General features: G+C 41.8%; 1 protein-coding gene across 11 annotated transcripts in view; it reads left to right on the top strand.

Moving 5' to 3' along the window:
• The window catches only part of obscnb (obscurin, cytoskeletal calmodulin and titin-interacting RhoGEF b), a 58308-nt gene that overhangs the window by 35466 nt on the left and 3189 nt on the right, over positions 1–19653 (top strand). For 6 of the 11 annotated variants that reach the window (XM_017466774.3, XM_017466799.3, XM_017466810.3 and 3 more), the window contains 31 exons: positions 587–859; positions 2336–2602; positions 3395–3670; positions 4046–4318; positions 4414–4704; positions 4806–5075; positions 5437–6690; positions 7098–7379; positions 9419–9500; positions 9726–9859; positions 9961–10158; positions 10279–10317; positions 10468–10566; positions 11064–11328; positions 11449–11492; positions 12215–12316; positions 13215–13271; positions 14669–14802; positions 14969–15169; positions 15244–15320; positions 15690–15860; positions 16287–16446; positions 17066–17182; positions 17313–17477; positions 17602–17760; positions 18043–18220; positions 18343–18456; positions 18669–18836; positions 18925–19027; positions 19130–19259; positions 19455–19548. In XM_017466774.3, the coding sequence (XP_017322263.1) occupies positions 587–859; positions 2336–2602; positions 3395–3670; positions 4046–4318; positions 4414–4704; positions 4806–5075; positions 5437–6690; positions 7098–7379; positions 9419–9500; positions 9726–9859; positions 9961–10158; positions 10279–10317; positions 10468–10566; positions 11064–11328; positions 11449–11492; positions 12215–12316; positions 13215–13271; positions 14669–14802; positions 14969–15169; positions 15244–15320; positions 15690–15860; positions 16287–16446; positions 17066–17182; positions 17313–17477; positions 17602–17760; positions 18043–18220; positions 18343–18456; positions 18669–18836; positions 18925–19027; positions 19130–19259; positions 19455–19548 (6177 nt within the window). The remainder of the gene's footprint in view (positions 1–586; positions 860–2335; positions 2603–3394; positions 3671–4045; positions 4319–4413; positions 4705–4805; positions 5076–5436; positions 6691–7097; positions 7380–9418; positions 9501–9725; positions 9860–9960; positions 10159–10278; positions 10318–10467; positions 10567–11063; positions 11329–11448; positions 11493–12214; positions 12317–13214; positions 13272–14668; positions 14803–14968; positions 15170–15243; positions 15321–15689; positions 15861–16286; positions 16447–17065; positions 17183–17312; positions 17478–17601; positions 17761–18042; positions 18221–18342; positions 18457–18668; positions 18837–18924; positions 19028–19129; positions 19260–19454; positions 19549–19653) is intronic. The other 5 variants (XM_017466804.3, XM_017466790.3, XM_047159492.2 and 2 more) reach the window with 5 other exon arrangements.

Genomic DNA, 19653 nt, shown 5'->3' with positions numbered 1-19653 from the left:
ATGACTCCTCCACATTTCTTGCTGATGTGTGTGAGGTGGCCTGGGAAAACGCGTGGGAAGTCGCTGCAGATTAATTCTGGGAAAAAGGTCGAAGTTGATGACTAATCATGGGTTTTTTTGGGGGGGGGTTTTGCCGTTATTATCATTTGACTATTCAACAATTTTGAGAGCGATGTTTTTTGATCAGTGGATTAGGTAATAAATATATCAGTGGCGTTGAGATGGAATCTCCCTCTTTTTATTTGCTTTATTATATACTGTATATGTAGTACAAAATGGCATCTTCCTCACGTGAAGGGTTTTCCCAGGCCACCACGGGCATTTTCTGACAGAAAGTACACGACTATCGTGACATTTCCAGCATTTTCAGATCGAACTCCAACCATAATAATGAACTATTGCTACTTTTGTTTTTCTGGCAAGGTTAGTCAGCAAATTTGGCAGTTTAAATCCATGAAAAGAAATTAGGCCTAGTTAAATACTTGCTCACAGTGATGTATTGTTTTTTTTGTGTGTGTGAGTGTGATTTCTATTTAAATGAGTTCAGGGATGCTATTGATTAGCTGTTTGTCTGTGGTCTCTGCAGAGGCTGAGGTGCTCATAGTGTCTGGTATAAAAAGCACTGATGTCTTTGCGGGAGAGCAGGCAGTGTTCTCCTGCCAGCTGTCTCGCCGTGCCAAAGGGAGAGTCCAGTGGTGGCTGGATGGCACCCGTTTGGAGAACAGTCCCTTCAGTGTTATTGGGGTGGGTGAAGACAATATTCACACCCTCACCCTAAAGAATCTGGCACCAAATGACTCTGGCACCGTCCTGTTCAAAACGGGAAGCTTGACGTCCTCAGCTAGGCTGTTAGTTAAAGGTACCGGAACAGGTGGAGGTGTTGAGGGGTGCGGTTCAGCTCTTTTGTTTATGGCCCTGCAGCATTGAAGGGTGATTCTAGAGCAGGTTGAAATACGCGTGTCCATGAATTTCCTGAACTGACAAACTAACAAAACCCCAGCTGAGACCCACTTTTACTTGTACTGCTCTCATTTTTAAGTGCCTTATAATTTCTTCTACAACAGAGCTGTTGAATTCCGGATTCTGATTGGTCAGAAAGTGTTGAGCAGTAGATTTCTATGGCAGTAGATTTCATGGACAATTTAAACACGTGAAGTTTAGAAATGTAACAGGGCTAGACCTCTTTTTAAAATAAATAAATAAATAAATAAATAAATAAATAAAAATACACACATCTGTACCCATAACGCTCTTCCACATATGTTTGTATGATTTATATAATAGAGCATTAGACATGAAATCATTCTTAAAAAGCTGTGAAATGCTGGTGAACTCTTCCAAATGTTCCAGTTACTTTAGTGATGAAATGTATACATAAATACTCATATTTTACATTCTGGCTTAGAAATACTGTGTTAAAGTTTTACAATGCTTGCAGAGGCCTCCAAAAGGGTTTGTTTCCCCCCCTTCAACCGACTGAATGAGTGTGTTGCTTGGCAACTCACCTATGCATGGCCTACATTGTGGTTCATCATTTCAGTCATTTGAAATGTTTCAGAGATATATAATATATATATTTATATATATATATATATATATATATATATATATATATATATATATATATATATATATATATATATATATATATTTTTATTAATTTTTTTAAACATTTTGTTCCACTAAATATGTCGTGTAGGACGTATCAAAGTGACCTTAGATGCGACATCAATTCACCTTGTGTTTTACTCTTAGAAAAAAGATCAATGGAAATGGAAGGTTTTTGAGTACGTACGACTGATTTGAAGGATTTCCAGGGAAGTTCGTCAGAACTAGTGCACAACCCCCCCCCCCCCCCCCCCCCCCCCCCGAATCCCCAAGGGTAGCCTGTAAAAGGATCCTGCTCGGTCACCTTCGTTCTCTGACCATTTTCACAAATGACCCAGATGGCCTGATGGCCTCTCACTTAATCCTAGATCCATGGTTATGCATGTGGTCCACTTACTTAAGTTCTGGACCATCAAAGTGGCTTAAACATCAAAAAAAGCACACAGAATCCGTTAGTTTTTTGACAGTCATATATATCGAACCCCTTTTATTCTGGAATATGATGTAATACGTTGTTTTTTTTTTAAAAAATTTTTTTTAATACTTCACAATCTCATGCCTATAAAGTCATTAACCAGTTCCCTTTGCTTCATCAGGTTTCTGCAACTGATGCATGCGCACTATTTGTAAAAAAATTTTTTTTCCAAAATGTTGTCTTTTACTAAGTAGTGTCGTTTGCAGCTTAATATCATCTCATGTGAGACAAATCTTCACCCATCGTTTATAGATCCTACTGTGGAGGTAGTCAGTGCCATGGAGGATATCGACATAGCAGAGAACCAGCCTGCAGAGTTCATCTGCCAGTTCTCACGCCCAGTCAAGGCCATATGGAAGCGAAACGGGCAACCCGTGCAACCTGACGGCCAGAGGCTTATAGTGGAGCAAGACTGGACTGTAGCGAGGTTGTACATTAGCCGGGTAACTGCACAGGATGTGGGTGTATACTCCTGTGAGGCAGAAGGGACCTGTATTGAGGCACACCTGAGGGTGCAAGGTGAGCTTACCTGCAGCCTGAACTCGTATCTCACGATACTATAAGACAAGTTTAGCCAGGGTTCTTTGGGGCTGCCAACTTTGAAATGCCTGTGGGGTAAGATACTGCTCGTTTAGCATTGCTCAATGGTCCAGATATTTGTGCAGTAAGGATTCTGCAACATGTTTGAAAGAGTTGTGAGGCTGATGGATACCTAACGCACTGACGTTGGAGAGCATCAGACTATATGAACAATTTTTACAAATGTGGGATACATCTGTCATGGAAGGCAAGAAGGCAGTGATGGCTGGTTGTGATATCAGATGGAAGGGGTAGAAAGAAATCAGCCCCCTCAGCAAAAATGGGGTGTTTAGCCCTACTAGCCTATTTATACCAGCCACACCTGCATTTATGTTTGAAAGGTAGTCAGGGATGAAGCTACTCAATGTTGCTGCATGAAATCTGTAAGGTTTCACATTTCGGGTTAATATTATGATTTTTACATGGTGCATTTTTAGTGGAGAAAGAGGTTGATGGTCCAGCCGAGGGGATCATTGGAACGTTTCAGTGGAGTAAAACAGATTATTTATAGATTTTTAACTTTATTTCAAATTTCGTTTGTGTAATATCTAAAAACGTACAAGCTTTTTGGCTGGTCTCTAATCTTATGTAACATGACATAAGGTTACGACTGTTATTGACATCAGCTATTGGCCTTTTAATTAAACGCATACTGCTGATGGTGCATTGCAATAAAACACTCCCAAATTTGAACTGGAATAAAAAAGTTAACCTCTCAAACCTGTCCTACAGCGAAACCCATTGAGATCATTCAAGGTCTGGATAACGTGGAGACCATTGAAGGAGGTGAGGCACTTTTCGAGTGCTCCCTATCTCTCCCCGAGTCTAAAGATTGCCGGTGGTTGGTTGATGGACAACCTGTGAAGGAGTCTGCAAAAGTGGAAATCGTTTGCTTCGAGAATGGTCGACGCCATCTTTTGCTGCTGAAGGACTTGAGAGCTGGTGACAACTCGACAGTAACCTTTCAGGCTGGCACTGCCTCCAGCTCTGCCCTTCTCTCAGTCAAAGGTTAGTCAGTTTAGCAACTTGAATATCGTTAGCATGCTTATAGTCATTTTACCAGAAGTTGAAATATATATAAAAAAAGATTTGGAGTATTCTTTTAGTATGTGTAGATCATTTGCAGGCAAAACTGGTTCTATAGCTTAATTGTATGCTGGTTTCTGCAAGACGGCATACTCTCTACAAGAAGAATATCCCCCTGCCAAGCACACCACTTGAGACTGCACTGTTGGCCCCATAGAATGTTTATGCAGTCCGACATGACCTAGGCGAGACGTTAAATGGGGGTGGTAGGGTGTAATGTCCCTGGCTGATGTGACCTTTATTGTGTAATTGTATTTATTTTGAATTATTATGTAATGTTGTGAACTGTAAATTTAGGGTTGGAGCTGGAAGTGGTGAAACCCTTGGAGGACAAGACCGTTGTTGTTGGTGAGCAAGCAGAGTTCACTTGCGTCCTGAGTGAGCCCGTACCAGAGAAAGACATGAACTGGTATGCTAATGGTTCTGAACTACGGCCAGATGACATTTGGGCGATGAAGAATAACGGATGTGCGTGCACCCTCATTCTGAAAAAAGCCCAAGTCCGGTCACCACTGGAGATCACGTTTGCTGCTCAGGATGCCATTTCAGTGGCCAAGCTAATGACTATTGGTAAGCGCAACCAGTCCATACAACATAGCGGGTTTTGCGAAACTCACCGATATTAAGAATTTAATGTTGCGCTCATGTAATTTCTTGAATCTTAGCCGTACCTGACCCCCCTGAGGATCCTGAGCTGGTCACTAAGGGACCAACTTCAGTGACTCTGTCCTGGTTCACACCTCTCAATGATGGTGGAAGCCCAATCCTGGGATACCGTGTGGAAATGCGGAGAGTGGATAGTGCTCTCTGGCAGCCCTGCCATACAGAACCAGTGTGCAATACTGAGTTTACGGTGGAAAATCTTGTCTCTGGCTCTGGATATAGGTTCCGTGTGGCAGCTATTAACCGTGCAGGGATTGGAGACTCTGTCCAGCTTCCACAAACTGTTACATTGGGTAAGAACGGTTAGGTCGTCAAGTACTTGTGAAGAACTTGTGGATTAAAATCATGTATCTTCAACTGTATTAATATTTTTTTCTGTTATTCTGATTTTTAGATGCACCAGTGACCATTGCCAAGAAGTTAAACGTGTCTGAGCTCAGAAAGGGTAAGATTGCCCGTCTGGAGTGCGAGCTTTCATCTGAGAGTAAGCAGGTCGTCTGGCAAAAAGACCATCAGGAGATTGAGATCGGTGCCAAATACCAGATGGTAACAGAGGGCAAATCCCAAATTTTGCTCATTAAGGATTTCCAGCCTGCTGACCAAGGGGTCTATACTTGTGCGGCCTCAGAAGAGGTGAAAACCTCGATAAACCTCGACCTTGAAGGTATCCGCCCATGCCCAGTTTTCGTGCACCATCAGACTTTTTCTTTTTTTTTTTAATGTTCAGGAAAAATAGAATTAAGTTTGAACTAATGCATATTTTCTTATTTTATACCATAGCTCTGCTGGAATCTGATTGGTCAGAAGGTGTTCATTAATATTTCTCGTAGCAATAGCTCTGCAAATAGTGCACCTGCAAATCAAAGTATTATTGTTTCTATAGTAACCACAATTTTCACGGACACCTGGATGGTGGACGAGCCACATAATCTAATAAATGAATTGAAAAATGTGTTTCTGATAACAGGACTCCCTCCAAATATTTTTTCCCTAAAATATTACATTGTCGTCACCTCTGATTGCAGAAGATCGCACTGTGATACCCCAGCCCGAGGAAGGTGGCCAGCCTGGCTTGCCCCCTGAGGCTGCCTCCGAGGGAGATCTGCATGTTTTATGGGATGCTCTGGCCAAGAAGAGGAGGATGAGCAGGGAACCCACACTGGACTCCATATCTGAGCTGCCAGAAGAAGATGGTAAAGACAAGACGCAAGATCTGGAGGGTAAAGGCGTGGGGAAAGAGCAGATCAAAGAGAAAGAGAAGCCCATTGAAATCAAACCAGAGCTGCAACTGTATACCAGTTCTGAAGACGAGTCCGTTAGTGGAAGTCTGGTGTCTTACCTTAAAAAGAGCAGCAAATCCTCTGTCACGGTGATGAGCGAAAGTGAAACCGTTGCATCCCAGAAGTTTTACGAACATTTTCAAATGACCGAGAAAACAGTGCAGCAGACCACAGCAGCACCGCCGCTTGAGATCGCGAAGGATGACGACAGGGATGAGCTGCAGGAGGCAGCCATCAAAATCCAAGCTGCCTTCAAAGGCTTCAAAGCCAGAAAGGACATGCGACCTGCCTTTAAAGAGGTCTTTAAGGACCAGAACAAAGAACCAAATATGACGATTCATCTCGAGTGTATTGCAGACGGCAAGCCAGACAAAGTTCGCTGGCTGAAGGACGGCAAACCGTTGGTAGATGGCAAACACCACCACATCGACATATACAATGATGGAACTTGTTCTCTGATTGTGCCAGCTGCTACAACTAACGACACTGGGGTGTACACTTGTGAGGTCACAAATAAGTTTGGGGTTGCGTCCCACAGTGGAAAAGTCGTCGTTGGCTCTGTGCGAGAGTCATCAGGACGTCGTCCGCTAACTCTCGGATATAGTGCAGACAGTGAGCCTGAGAGCTCCGGCAGCGAGATGGACGAGTCTTTACGACAGGCGAGCAGGAGGCTCCAGAAGCTGCTTCGTACACGTCTTCCACCGAATGTCGAGGAGGAACCGTTCGTAAGTGCCGACGAGGGTGACCTACCGCCTCCGGATCCTCATTCATACCGCGAAGACGACAGCTACATCTACATCCGCTTTGACACACGCAGTGAAGCTCAGGTTGCATCCCAGCGATTCCAGGAGATGTTTACACACCAAGGTGTGCCTGTAGACACCACTATTATCGAAATCGGAACCAAGATAGAACTTCGCATCAAGAAGATGGGATCCAACCAAGATGGTTCCCAAACCCTGACTAAAGAAATGCCGGTTTTCATGTCGGCACCACTCGGTAAGGCAGAGCTTTTCTTCTTGAACCTGCACCAAGATTTGGTTTATTGTAGCTTTCTAGATTTGAGCATGATGGAATGCTTTTTGTTTGGCTACCAAAATTTTGAAATTGTCTGCTATTTTGTCTGAATTATTTACAGCACAGGTTCCCAACCCTGAACCTGGAGTCATCTCTTTCCTGAACATTTTAGTGTTTTCCTTGCTTCAATCACAGTCTTTCTGGGGGTGAAGTTGGTATGTTCGATTACATTAGATTAATGAAAACACCAAAATGTGCAGGATAGGGGGTTCTCCAGGGCAGGGGAACCTGTGATTTATCTATTGTACATTGTTTGCATGAAATGGTTTTAGCTGCTCTGCTCCAGCAGTGCTCTGCAATGTTCTGCCGTGTGTTCTTTGGGCTCACAGCAGCCCCAGTCTTCCTGACACAGCTCCAAAACCAGGAAGTCCCAGACGGATACCCGGTCAACTTTGACTGTGTGATCATCGGCAAACCCTCCCCCAGCATACGGTGGTTCAAAGACGGGAAAGTGCTACACGAAGATGACCATTATATGATCAACGAAGACCAGGAGGGCTGCCATCAATTGATCATTACAACTGTACGGCCATCCGACATGGGCGTATACAGATGTGTGGCTGAAAATGACAGTGGCATTGCATCCAGCAAGGCGGAGCTTAGGGTGGAAAGTGAGTACACTGGTAAAAGAAAGTGGCCTTCCACCATGGGCAGAACATCTAACTAGATGGAATCTCCCTTTCTTTTACCAGTGCATCCCAGTTTTGTTTATTGCAAGGTGTCTTTATGTGGAATTACGCTTGCATCGACACCACCTGAATGTCTGGCATTTATTCATCAAAGTTGCATTTAGACAAATCAGATCGTAAAACAAGCGTCCGAATTTTTTGCATTTGCCGTACGTGTACAATCGAGCTCACTTAAATTTGACTGTAACATTTTTTTTAACAGTCTGAAACGCACTTCATTTGCAGCTGAATCGTCTAAATCGATCAGTAATTATCGCAGGTAGTGTTGTATTCTACTCTCTAATACCAATAAAAAATTAGCTAACAACATGATGATCAATTACACGTGCACATGGGAATCTCGAATTAAAATGTACGCGGTGTTGGGTTTAGCGTTAACATACTGTATACACTTTATTCAACAGGAATGTGTAACGTCAATCGTTAGCGTTTTGGAAGTCCTTACACGTTGTTTGAGTTTATATGAATGCAAAAATAAGGTTAGATGCGGTTTTAATCACTCTCCTAGTCAGAGTTTTAGTGTTTGATCGATTCATTTCTTTCAGCGTTTTTGTTTATATTCAATTTTTAAAAAAAATTATTTTTATCATATTATTTATACATACGACGTATAAATAAGGGAGTGGTGGGTGGAGCTTTCGTCCACGTAGCGGAAGCCGATTCATTACTCACGCTAAAATGTTTTATGACCGTTTTATGAATCAGAGGCTAGTTTCTACGCAACTTTTGATGAATAAACGGAAGTGTCTTTTGTCTGAAATAACTAATCATCTTCATCTTAAACTTCCCTTCAAGTGCACCTATTATGGTTTTTCAGATATTACCTTTCACGTAGCGTGTTATATACGTAGCTGTTTGCGAATGTAAAAATGTCTGAAAAGTTTCAAAAATCAAAAGCGCGCGACAAATGGAGTTCCCAAATCGAATCCCAAAAGAAGGAATCGATTCTGAACAGCTGAAACGAGTCGTTAGTGATTCCAGACTCACTTCCTGTACTAACCTACGTAGGTTTGTAACAAAAAGCCCCGCCTCTGGTCTTCATCACCTACTCGCTGACAGACGTAGCTGAAACTCGTCACGGTAGTGGGCGTTTCCTTTTTGAAACCCGCCGACAGCGGTAGACCAATCACAACCGACTGGGACATCTGACCAATCAGAGCAGAGTATTATCTCTGAAAGAATGAATCATTTAGAACGGATCATTTAACGAGTCGTTTTTGACACTGGGGGTGGTGGGGGGGGGGATGCTACAGTTAAAATTATGAGCATGTTAAAGTGTTTTTTGACCTCGGATGCACGTAAATCTATTGTATGAGACCTTTAAAACACAATTAGGCACGTTTCAAATCCATAATAGGTGCGCTTAAAAAAAAAAATTTAAAAATGTAAAAAAAAGTTGATAGTGTTCAGAGCTACAGGATTTCAATATACGCCCTTAATGACAGCTGAGATAAGCCTACAGAAATATTCCTAAAGGATTATTCCAGTAGGTTTAACCAGACATAGAAGTTGCATTCGTTAGTTTTCATGTGAAGTTGATGCAACACAAATCTCAGATCTTTTATTATTTTATTTTAATGACACTTTCTGGGCTGACTTATGACATTTCATGACCCATAATGCCAGCGTTCTGACATAAGGTTGGAAGACTTCCTCATAACACTACCGTATGTAGACCCAAGTCGTCTTGTTATGTAAACAAAAGCTCTCAAAGCAGTTTTTATGAGAGGAACAAGACTTTCAAATGTTCATGTAGGCTTATATCGGTGGTCAGGAAGCGCTTACTCACTCGGGTGTTTATGTAGCCCACTGAACGCTATTTATTGTTGTGTATATAGTTAATAAACAGAAATATTCACCTTCTCATCTCGCGTAACATCCTTAACAATCTCCATTTTTGTGAAGAACATTAATAACGCGTGTAACCTCCATGCATTATAACGCATTTTATTTTTCCGCAGTGTCTTGCAGCTCTGACTACGACACCGCAGCCGACGCCACAGAAACGTCTTCGTATATTAGTGCTAAAGATTACGTCTCCAGGTAAACTCAAACCATCAAGACTGTGCTTATTTATTCAGTTCGTGCTCATAAGCATAAAACGTGTGGATTCGACACGTTCTGTAGGACACAACTCTACTTGCTATAATTCTATACACGTTCTGTGCATTTATCTTAATACAGAATTACAAATCTGCTTCTATGTACCGTAGCATGCGCGTTTTTCCTCAATATGTTCTCGACGTTTTTAAACTTTGTGCTGCGCAGTTCTGAGCACAGAGACACTGAGGCGTTCGAATCGGTGGTGGAGGACGAACAGCTTCCTCAAGTGGTGGATGAGTTGCATGACCTCTTTCTCAGTCCCGGAGCGCCCAATGCCAAGATGAGCGTCAGAATCAAAGGTCAGTTGTGTCAGGTTCTTCGTAACGGCATCAACCGTCAGGTTAAAGGTCGATCTTCATGGGTTTAACTTGATTTTTATTTATTTTTAAATTATTTTTAGGATTCCCCACACCAAAAGTTTACTGGTTCAAGGACGGCGTGGCACTGTCGGCCACGGACAGGGTTTTGCTGTCGGCCGAGAGAGACGTGTTCAGTCTGGAGATCGTGGAGGTGAAGCGTGAAGATAGCGGCGAGTATTCCGTCTACGTCAGCAACGCAGCCGGAGCTGCCTACTCTTCCGCACGCATGATCGTGCTCAGTACGTGACCTTGTAATATTCAAGAGATTTGAATTTGAATTCAGAACACCATCCAAGGTGTTCCAAGGTAATACCTGTTTAATACTATTCTTCTTGTACGTATTTTTTCCCTCGTTCCAGGTCCAGGCGATCGCATACCTGAGAATCTGAAGATTAGAGGTGTGTACGAATACATCTACAGTATGTCCTTCGCATCTGTAATGTAACTCAATAAAATAAATAGAAGTTGAATATTAGTAGAAGTATTTTGACGATATCGAATGTTTCCGATTATCGTTTTTTTTTAATAACCTCCGCTTCACATCGCAGACTCCAAAGAACCTCTGGTACCGCCACGTTTTCTGGAGAAGTTCTGCAACCGGACGGTGAAGCAAGGAGCGAGCATCACGCTGTCTGTCAAAGTAGAAGGTGCTGTAGTCTCGATTGACCTGATGTACAGTATACCACAGCGCAGTATATGACTGTAATTTTTAATTAAAGTGCTCATTCTAATACGTTACGGTTTCTATAGTAACGACTTGCACATGGTATTATATGGTGGGTTCTCCATCTAAGCGCATTTCTTTTTTTTGAAAAAAAAAAACAAAACAAAAAAAAACACAACAACTTATTGTTGATGTGGTGAAGTTTTCTGTGAGGAGATTTATGAACGTTTTGTGGATCTTCCGCAACGTTAAACATAACTATAAACGGATAAAAAAAAAGTGCAGCACGTTAGTACATGTCTGTCTTTAATAAATGAATAGATAAATAATACTTCTCGGCGGCGATTAGCTGTGGTGTAATTGGAGTAGGACTCTTCAGGACAAGCGGTAACTCCGCTTCGCCCCAGTTGTATAATCTTAATGCTGATGTTCTTGAATGTCGATGGAAGAGTTTGTTGTTTTTTCTTTTCGCACCCGTAGGCTCCCCGACTCCCTGTGTGAACTGGCTGAAGGAAGAAGCACTGAAGGATTTGTTGTGGATTAAAGCAGACACGCCCGGATACAAGATCGCCAGCTCTGGCTCCCAGCACAGCCTCATCCTGATGGATGTCGGGAAGGAGCACAGCGGCAGCTACACCTGCATCGCCAGCAACCGCGCCGGCCAGTCGGTCAACACCGCCCGCCTGGACGTGGACCAAGGTGTGACCGCTCTCCCAACTCTACAGCAGAGCGGCGTTACGCCAGAGTAAGCTCATAACACTTTCTGAATCGAAAAGCCACGGCTTTAGCTTGGAATGTGACCTAACTGTAAATGGGTATGAAGTGTCATGGCTGGGGGCGTCACTGTGTGCTTTCCTGTTTACAGGATTTGTGGGATTACAGTCAGCCCTCCAGAGGAAGAAGGCAAAGGTGAGAGGAGTATTTATTACATACTTTACTTACCGTCAACATCGACCAGTTAAAACTCTTAACAATGCGATCTCATCACTTGTTTTTAAGCTAAACCTCGTTTGAATACCTTCTCGTTTCTATAGTAACAACTTACACCGGGACCTCAGAAACTGAGAATTAATCAACAAGTGTACTCGTTTAATAAAGAAAAACATATGGAGATATTTGTTTAACATTTATTTATGGAACGAATCTCGACTTTACAGATCTTAGTTTCTCGGTAACATGACAAGGTGTTTTTTTAGTTTGTTTGTTTTTGTTTTTGTCATGCATTTCAAAAGGAAAAATTGTTGATAGCTGCTATAATGTAAGTGATAACAGGAACTAGCTTGTTTAACAGACTATCTACAACTGTAAATGGATTTTTAAATTTTTTTTATATATATATATATATATATATATATATATATAAAGTCGTCGTTTTTTAAGTAATCATAACGATGCAGTTGCTGTGGTGTAAGAGAAAGCAAGACCTTCCTGTTTGCCGGAGCATGTTTCTGATTGGCTGGTGATGGTGACGTTTGCGCACCACTAGTTACAACATACAGATATCTGTTTGGTCAAAAAAAAAAAAAAAAAAAAAGGAAAGAGAGTAAATCTAGCTCTTCACACACCCAAGGTTGATGTTTTTGCACAAAGTGTGTCACCTGACGCAGGAAAATTCATTCCTTACCTTTCAGGAGAGCCGAAACTGCCTTACCTGGCTGGCGTCGATACCGCAGATTTCTTACAGAAGCTTACGTCGCACATCACCGAGATGGTCTCTGCCAAGATCACTCAAGGTGAGAGAGACAACTTCACAGTGTCGGATAGTGTTAGACCGTTTAAACACGGTTTTAACCGTTTTCTTTAGTTGTTTATCAAACACATCGTCATGTACATGAATAACATAACAATTACAGTGTAAACTTTTATATAATAATAATAATAATAATAATAATAAAAAACCTGATCTAATAGATTCATATAGAAATGATGAATAAAATATTCCAGGCGTTATATGTGTAAACAAGTAATGTTTATCACAAGGAAAGAAATCCATTTTTATCTATTATCATGGATAATAATAATAATAATTATAATAATAAGAGTTATTCTATAATTCTACACTGTATTGAGTAATACATTTAAAACACAAATTTAAGTCTCTGGCCAGATTTAAATAACACAAATATTTATATTTGTCGTGTATTTATTTGCTTGTTTGTTTATTTGAAACTTCTTTTTTTTCCCAGTCCAGTATACACGTATAATTTAGAATAAAAGCTACATAACATGAGCACAGTAGATGCATGTTGTCTGCTTTGGTGTGCACTAACGGTACAATTAATAAAAAGATGATGATTATTTATTTATTTATTTATTTATTTATTTATTTAAATGGCTTTTTTAAAAATGTTACAGCTGGGTTTTTTTTTATTTTTATTTTGAAGTTTAGAGCTGTAAAGCACATCTGAGTAAAAAGGGTGGGGTTTTATTGGTAAATCTATTAAAAAATATATACAGCAAGAATTTTTTTGCTATTATTATCTTTTAATAGTGATGCCATTTTTTTTTTATCCTCTCCTGACTTGTCCCATCGTCCCATCATCCCCTCCTCCCTCACTCACTCATCCCGTCATCCCGCACCTTCACCTCCCAGTGGCTCCACACACTCACTGAAACTGATTTGTTATTCAGACAGCTTACAGAACCGTCAAGTGCTCCAGTGGATGAAAACATGGCCCAAAGTGACCAGTATGTATCCAAAGCTAAACCAGACAAAAAAACAAACAAAAAAAACACTGCAGAATCTTCATCTTTTTTCTTAAATTTATTTTCGCCTGGGTTTGCCAGTACTGTTTGTCCACATTCCTCCGATCATTGTCTCGAGTGTAGAATTTATTAGTTGTATAAATTGTTGTCCAAGCGTACACTTTTCTGTTTTGTGAGCTGATTGGATACAGATTCAGTTACAGTCCAAATCTGTGATTTTTAATGACTTTGGTCCTAGAGTGAAATGTTTTTATTCAGTTTCATGTCTTACATCTCTTGCTCTCTCCACATTTCTTTCTGTCTGTCTGTCTGTCTGTCTGTCTGTCTCTCTCTCTCTCTCTCTCTCTCTCTCTCTCTCTTTACACCTCTCTTTGCATGTCTCTATTTCTCTCTCCCTCTCTCTCTGTTACTCTCACACTTTTCCTTCTATGCGTTCTGTCTACATTTGTCAATCGCTGTCTTTGTCCCTCTCTTTCTTTCTCTCTCCATTTCTGTCCATTTCTCTCTTTCTTTCTCTCTCTCTATTTCTTTCTATCTATCTCTCTCTTTACATGTTTTTCTTTCCTTTTCCTTCTGTCAATATATTTCTTTCTCTCTTTCCATTTCTTTTTATCTCCTCATCTCTCTCTTTTTCTGTCTCTCTCTCGCAGTGTTTCTCTCTTTACATTTCTCACTCTCTTTACATCTCTCTCTCTCTCTCATCTTTTCCTTCGGTCGTCTCTCTCTCTAAACCTCTCTTTCTCTCCGTTATTCTCTCACTTTTCCTTCTGTATGTCTGTCTTTGTCCATCTTTCCACTTCTTTCTTTCTATCTCTCCATCTTCTTCCATTTCTCTCTTTTTACATCTTTCTATCTGTCTCTCTCTACATATTTTCTCTCTTAACTTTTCCCTGTCAGTCCCTCTCTTTCTTTCTCCTTCTCCATCTCTTTTTCTGTCTCTTGCTGTATTTCTCTCTCTCTCCCTGTCTCTCTCTTTCCATTTCTCACTCTCTTTACACCTCTCTTTAAATGTTTCTCTCTTTCCTTTGTCTTCCGTCAATCTCTTTCTTTCTCTCTTTCCATTTATTTTTATCTCGCCATCTCTCTCTCTCTCTCTCTCTCTCTCTCTCTCTCCCCCATCTTCTTCCAGTTCTCACGCTCTATACATCTGTCTCTTGCCTTTTCCTTCGGCCGTCTGTCTCTCTCTTTCTTTTTCCCTTTACGTGGGGAGTGAGGGAGGTTCTCTGTCATGTTAATATATTTTTGTGAATGAGAGGTTTTCAGTTAACTGATTTGTAACTGTGATGGATATTAGATTAGATGTTAGATTAGACAGGGAAAATAAAGATGCCCAATATCAAATCTCTGTCTCCGTGTGTCTCTCCGTTTCTCTCTTTCAGCCTCATTACGTGTGCCTGGAGGCGACAGCGACGACGAGACCAAGACTCCATCTCCCTACCACGGCCGCTCGCGTCCCGCTTCTCTGATCACCGACTCGTCCTCCGAATCCGACGAGGGTGAAGCCCGAGGAGAGGTAACACGCACCCCCTCCGATATCCACGTCCTTTTAATGGTTTGCGATAACCGTCTCGGGATGACAAACTTTTCTCGCAGACGTTCCACAACGTTAAACGTGAAATACACTGCATGTTATTCTATATCGTATTTCCACACGTCATCTTTATCATTGCTCCGACCAGATGTTTGACATCTACGTCGCGACGGCGGATTATAACCCCACGGGACTGAGTAAAGAGAGCATCGCTCTAAAGGAGGGGCAGTACGTGGAGGTCCTGGACTCGGCTCATCCGCTCAAATGGCTCGTGCGCACTAAACCCACCAAAACCACACCCTCGCGTCAGGGCTGGGTCTCTCCAGCGTACCTCGACAAGAAGTTGAAGGTGAGTGCTGAGACGTTTGAAAAGAATTCAGGGCATCGAACGCTGAATGAATGCTAAACGCCAGCGTTTTGTAGATTTCTGCAGATGCATCGGAAGTTCCCGAGACCACGGGAGAGGAGGTCACTGAGGGAGAGTACAAAAGGAAGCTCTGGTGAGTTCTCCCTCTCTCGGGCGCACGTCACGTGATTCAGATCACGCTGTAAGACGTTGTGAGCTTATGCCACAGGTGCGCACACTGTAAGATCCCTCACGAAGCATGTGTTCACAGTGTACAATATCTATGATACCTTAACCTACTAATACCTTGGAAAAGAAACAGTCGCATACACTTATGATGTCCGGAACTGTTCGCTGGAATGTTTCAGATAGCAACCACCCAAAAGAGTTGGTTTATTTCTACTAAACTTGCTTTAGGTTGTTGTTGGTTAACCTGTTTTGTTTTGGTGGTGTTTTTTTTTTTTCTTCTTTTCTTTTCTTTTCTTTTCCTCTTTTCCTCATTATTATCATGGTCTACGAAAAGCCAACTCATCCAGGAGCTCATTACCAGTGAGAAGGAGTTTATAAAGGAGGTGGGCTTCGTTACGTCGCACCATCTGAAGCACGTCGATGAGGAGAGCACGCCGCCTGAAATCCGCAGTCGCAAGGAGACCATCTTCTGCAACATTAGCGACATCAGTGCGTTCCACAGCAGGTACGTGACGAGTAATAATATAAATACCTTGCTGCTTCGTGGTGAACTAGAAGGGTTGTGATGTGTGGATCGTTCCAACTCGACTAAACTTAAGTCCTTGCACTCTTTACTTTGGAAAGATTGTTTTGAGAGAAGGAGTTGTATAATATTGGGGGGTGGGGGGGGGGTGTGTGTGTGTGTGTGGGGGGGGAGTATACATTTGTAATTGTATATTATTAGTAAGAAAGTGTAGTTTCTTATTTCTGGCGCTCAGTTGTTGTTGTTTATATATATATATATATATATATATATATATATATATATATATATATATATATATATATATATATATATATATATATATATATATATATATTATTATTATTATTATTATTATTATTATTATTATTATTATTATTATTATTATTATTATTTTGTTTTCTGTAGCTCTTTTCTCCCTGGGCTGCAAGACTGTGACACGGATGACGATATAGCCATGCACTTCATAAAAAACACAGGAGGATTTGAGAACTATCTGCCGTACTTTGTCGGTCAGGCTAAGGCCAAGGCTACCATCAGTGAGAAAGACGTTCAGCGGTATTTCAAGGTGAGACCATAAAGAATGGGCAGTATTGTAAGTGCATTGGTGAATCATTTTTATGATATTTCTCAGAGAGGGTCAATTCCTGAATTATTGGTACCCTTAATGAAAATATGGGGCGGATAAAACCCACCAGTGATGGATTTAGAAGCCTAGACTATGTGAACCCTGACCTGCAAGTTATTTTGACACAGTGTTAACTTCATATCTCATTATTTTTCTTATTTGAATACGTTATGCAGTATTTTCATTTCGCCTCAACATCCTCGCAGCCAGGCTTGTAAAATGTTTTTGAAACATTGACCTGAAATAATGTCGAAACGATGTCGTGTAAGAACAAGACGTTAAGTCGAAATAACGAGATTAAAGTTGCGATGCTACGTTAGAACAGCGCGCTATGCCGAAGTGAATTTCTTTATACTCGTTTTCGAGACCTATTTTGTAAGCGTGTCTTTTGAAAACCAGTCACGGCGGCTTGCCTGTAATCGGTGACGTTAACGTAGGCCTGAACACAATTAGAATGTTTACGCTGCAAATAATGAAGCGTAAAGTGTTTATGTGGCTTTTAAAATGAGCAGTTTCCACCAAAGCAAGAAATGATCCTGTCGCTATGTTTATAAACTAGAAATACACGGATTCAGAGCTGGCGAATGTGGATCCTGCAGAAGGTCCGGTACTGAGTGTGAATAATTATCTTCAGAGACCTCTGGACAGAATCCAGAAATACAAGGACCTCTTAAAGGTAACGCGCTTCCTTTTCTTCATTTATTATTATTATTATTTGCGCCTGAAATTTATTTGAAATTTAAACTGAATTAAAGTGCACATTAAGGCATCACTGATGTTGATTTGGAACGTGATATGATCTGTAGGAGTTGATTAAAAACAAGGCGAGGAATGGACAGAACTGCTGTCTTCTAGAAGAGGCCTACGCCATGGTTTCTTCTCTTCCCACACGCTCTGAAAACACGCATCACGTCTCCCTGATTGCGAACTACCCCGCTAACCTGGAAGCTTTAGGAGAGCCCATCAGACAGGTACTAACACACCCCACACACACTCGTACATACAATTGCACAAATGAAAGATTGAAAGCAACTATCTATCTCTACAATATTACCGAATAGGACATCAGACTGAATTGTTTGTTTGGTTTTGCAGGGTCCTTTCATAGTGTGGGAGGGCGCTCCAGGAATCAGAACGTCTTCGAGAGGACATCACCGGCACGTCTTCCTCTTCAGAAACTACGTCGTCATCTGCAAACAGAAACGAGACACGGACATGGACGTCCAAACGTACACGTTCAAGAATATGATGAAGGTAAACATGGCTTCAAGGTCGTTTGCCTGGGTAATAATCCAGCTAACGTTGGCGAAAACGGACATTTGATTGATTGATTTGATTGATTGATTAGAGATCGGCATGTACCTTTTTATCCGTTTATAGTTACAGTACGCTTGATGCTATGGACCGTATTAACAACAAGAACAGGAATGAACTTGTTTCGCCAGTGTTCCGCAACACTGGAAGTAATGTTTGGTTGTTTTTTTTTTTTTTTTTTTTTTTTTTTTTTTTTTTTTTTTAATCCCGTCTGTCGTTCAGCTCACCAACATTGACGTGAACGAGACTGTGGAAGGAGACGAGAGGGCGTTCGAGATCTGGCACGAGCGTGAGGACTCGGTGAGGAAGTACACGCTGCAAGCACGCACCGTCATTCTGAAGAACTCCTGGCTCCGTGATCTGCGCAACCTCCAACAACGCTACAGCATGCCGGCGTGGAGTGAGTACCTCGTGTCCCCACACCAAGCATGACGTTAATTCGTTTTAAAATATTTTGCAGAAAGGTCATTCCGTGTGTGTGTGTGTGTGTGTGTGTGTGTGTGTGTGTGTGTGTGTAAATAGGTCCACCTGATTTTGAGGCGGTGTTGACTGACTGCACAGCAGAACTGGGACAGACGGTTAAACTGGCTTGCAAGGTCACGGGATCTCCGAAACCCATAGTGGCCTGGTTTAAAGGTGAGCACATTAATGGTTCCTCTGGAATTGTGCTCGTTCTCATATGGGTCACTATACAAAAAGCGCTCGGTCTGTAAAAGGGATTTTACTGATCATCAAAAGTGTTTAAAGAGTTCCATTAATATATTTTGGCCGCATTACTGTCTGTAATCCTACTGCATTAGACTGAATGATATGCGAGTCGATCCTTATGCTTGCGTATGTTTGCGCAGACGGCCGGGCCGTGGAGGTCGACCCTCACCACATCATCATCGAGGACCCCGATGGTTCCTGCACCCTCATCCTGGATAACATGACTGCAGATGACTCTGGCCAGTACATGTGCTTCGCCACCAGCGCTGCTGGAAACGCCAGCACCCTGGGCAAGATTACAGTCCAGGGTAGGTATTAGGATCCACGTTCTAGTCTACATCCAGATCAAGATGAAATGAAATCATTCTTGTTTTTTGTCTGTTTTTGCGTTTGTAGTACCGCCACGCTTTGTCCACAAGTTGAGGAACGCCGTGTTCGTCGCAGGAGAGGACGCTCAGTTCACTTGCACAATCATAAGTGCTCCAAGTCCAAAAATAAGGTACTCGTTTGCGTATTTTTGCTGCCGCATGTTTGGTTTTTTTCCGAATACGCCATGCGTATCGCCGTTGCAGATCGTTTTCTTTTTCTCGTCCCTGTTTAGGTGGTTTAAAGAGGGCAGACTGCTAGCGGACCAGGAGAAGTATCAGACGTACAGCGAACCACGTAGCGGCGTGGTGGTTTTCGTGATTAAGAACCCCGGAGAGAAAGACCTGGGGCGTTATGAATGCGAGGTACGGTATCGCATAGGTATAACTTTCGTTAGTTGTTATGTGAAATGCTGTGAGTAGACAAGTGTGTATTCAGTTGTCACGTTTAATCACCACGTGGTGGAGCGAGCACGTGATTTGTGGCTGCTCTTAACGTTGACCACGTTCTAACCGATCAGAATCCAGAATTCAATCGCCATCATTTGGATTTGTTTGCAGCTTTCTAACCGGCTAGGCAACGTGAGGTGTGCGGCAGAGCTGGTCCTTCCTACGTTAGCGATGGCCGGAGGAGAGCAGGCCATCAGGATTGAAGGTAGAAATGATGATGATGAAAATGATGATGATATAGAGGCGTAAATATGGGTTGGCATCTCGTGGGAGTACTTTGTGGCGTAGATCTTGGAATTAAGATGCTATA

This window comes from Ictalurus punctatus, chromosome 1, assembly GCF_001660625.3.
Source record: "Ictalurus punctatus breed USDA103 chromosome 1, Coco_2.0, whole genome shotgun sequence".
Taxonomy (NCBI): Eukaryota; Metazoa; Chordata; class Actinopteri; order Siluriformes; family Ictaluridae; genus Ictalurus; species Ictalurus punctatus.
Note: the sequence above shows the minus strand (reverse complement) of the source record. Positions and strands in the feature narration are given on the sequence as shown.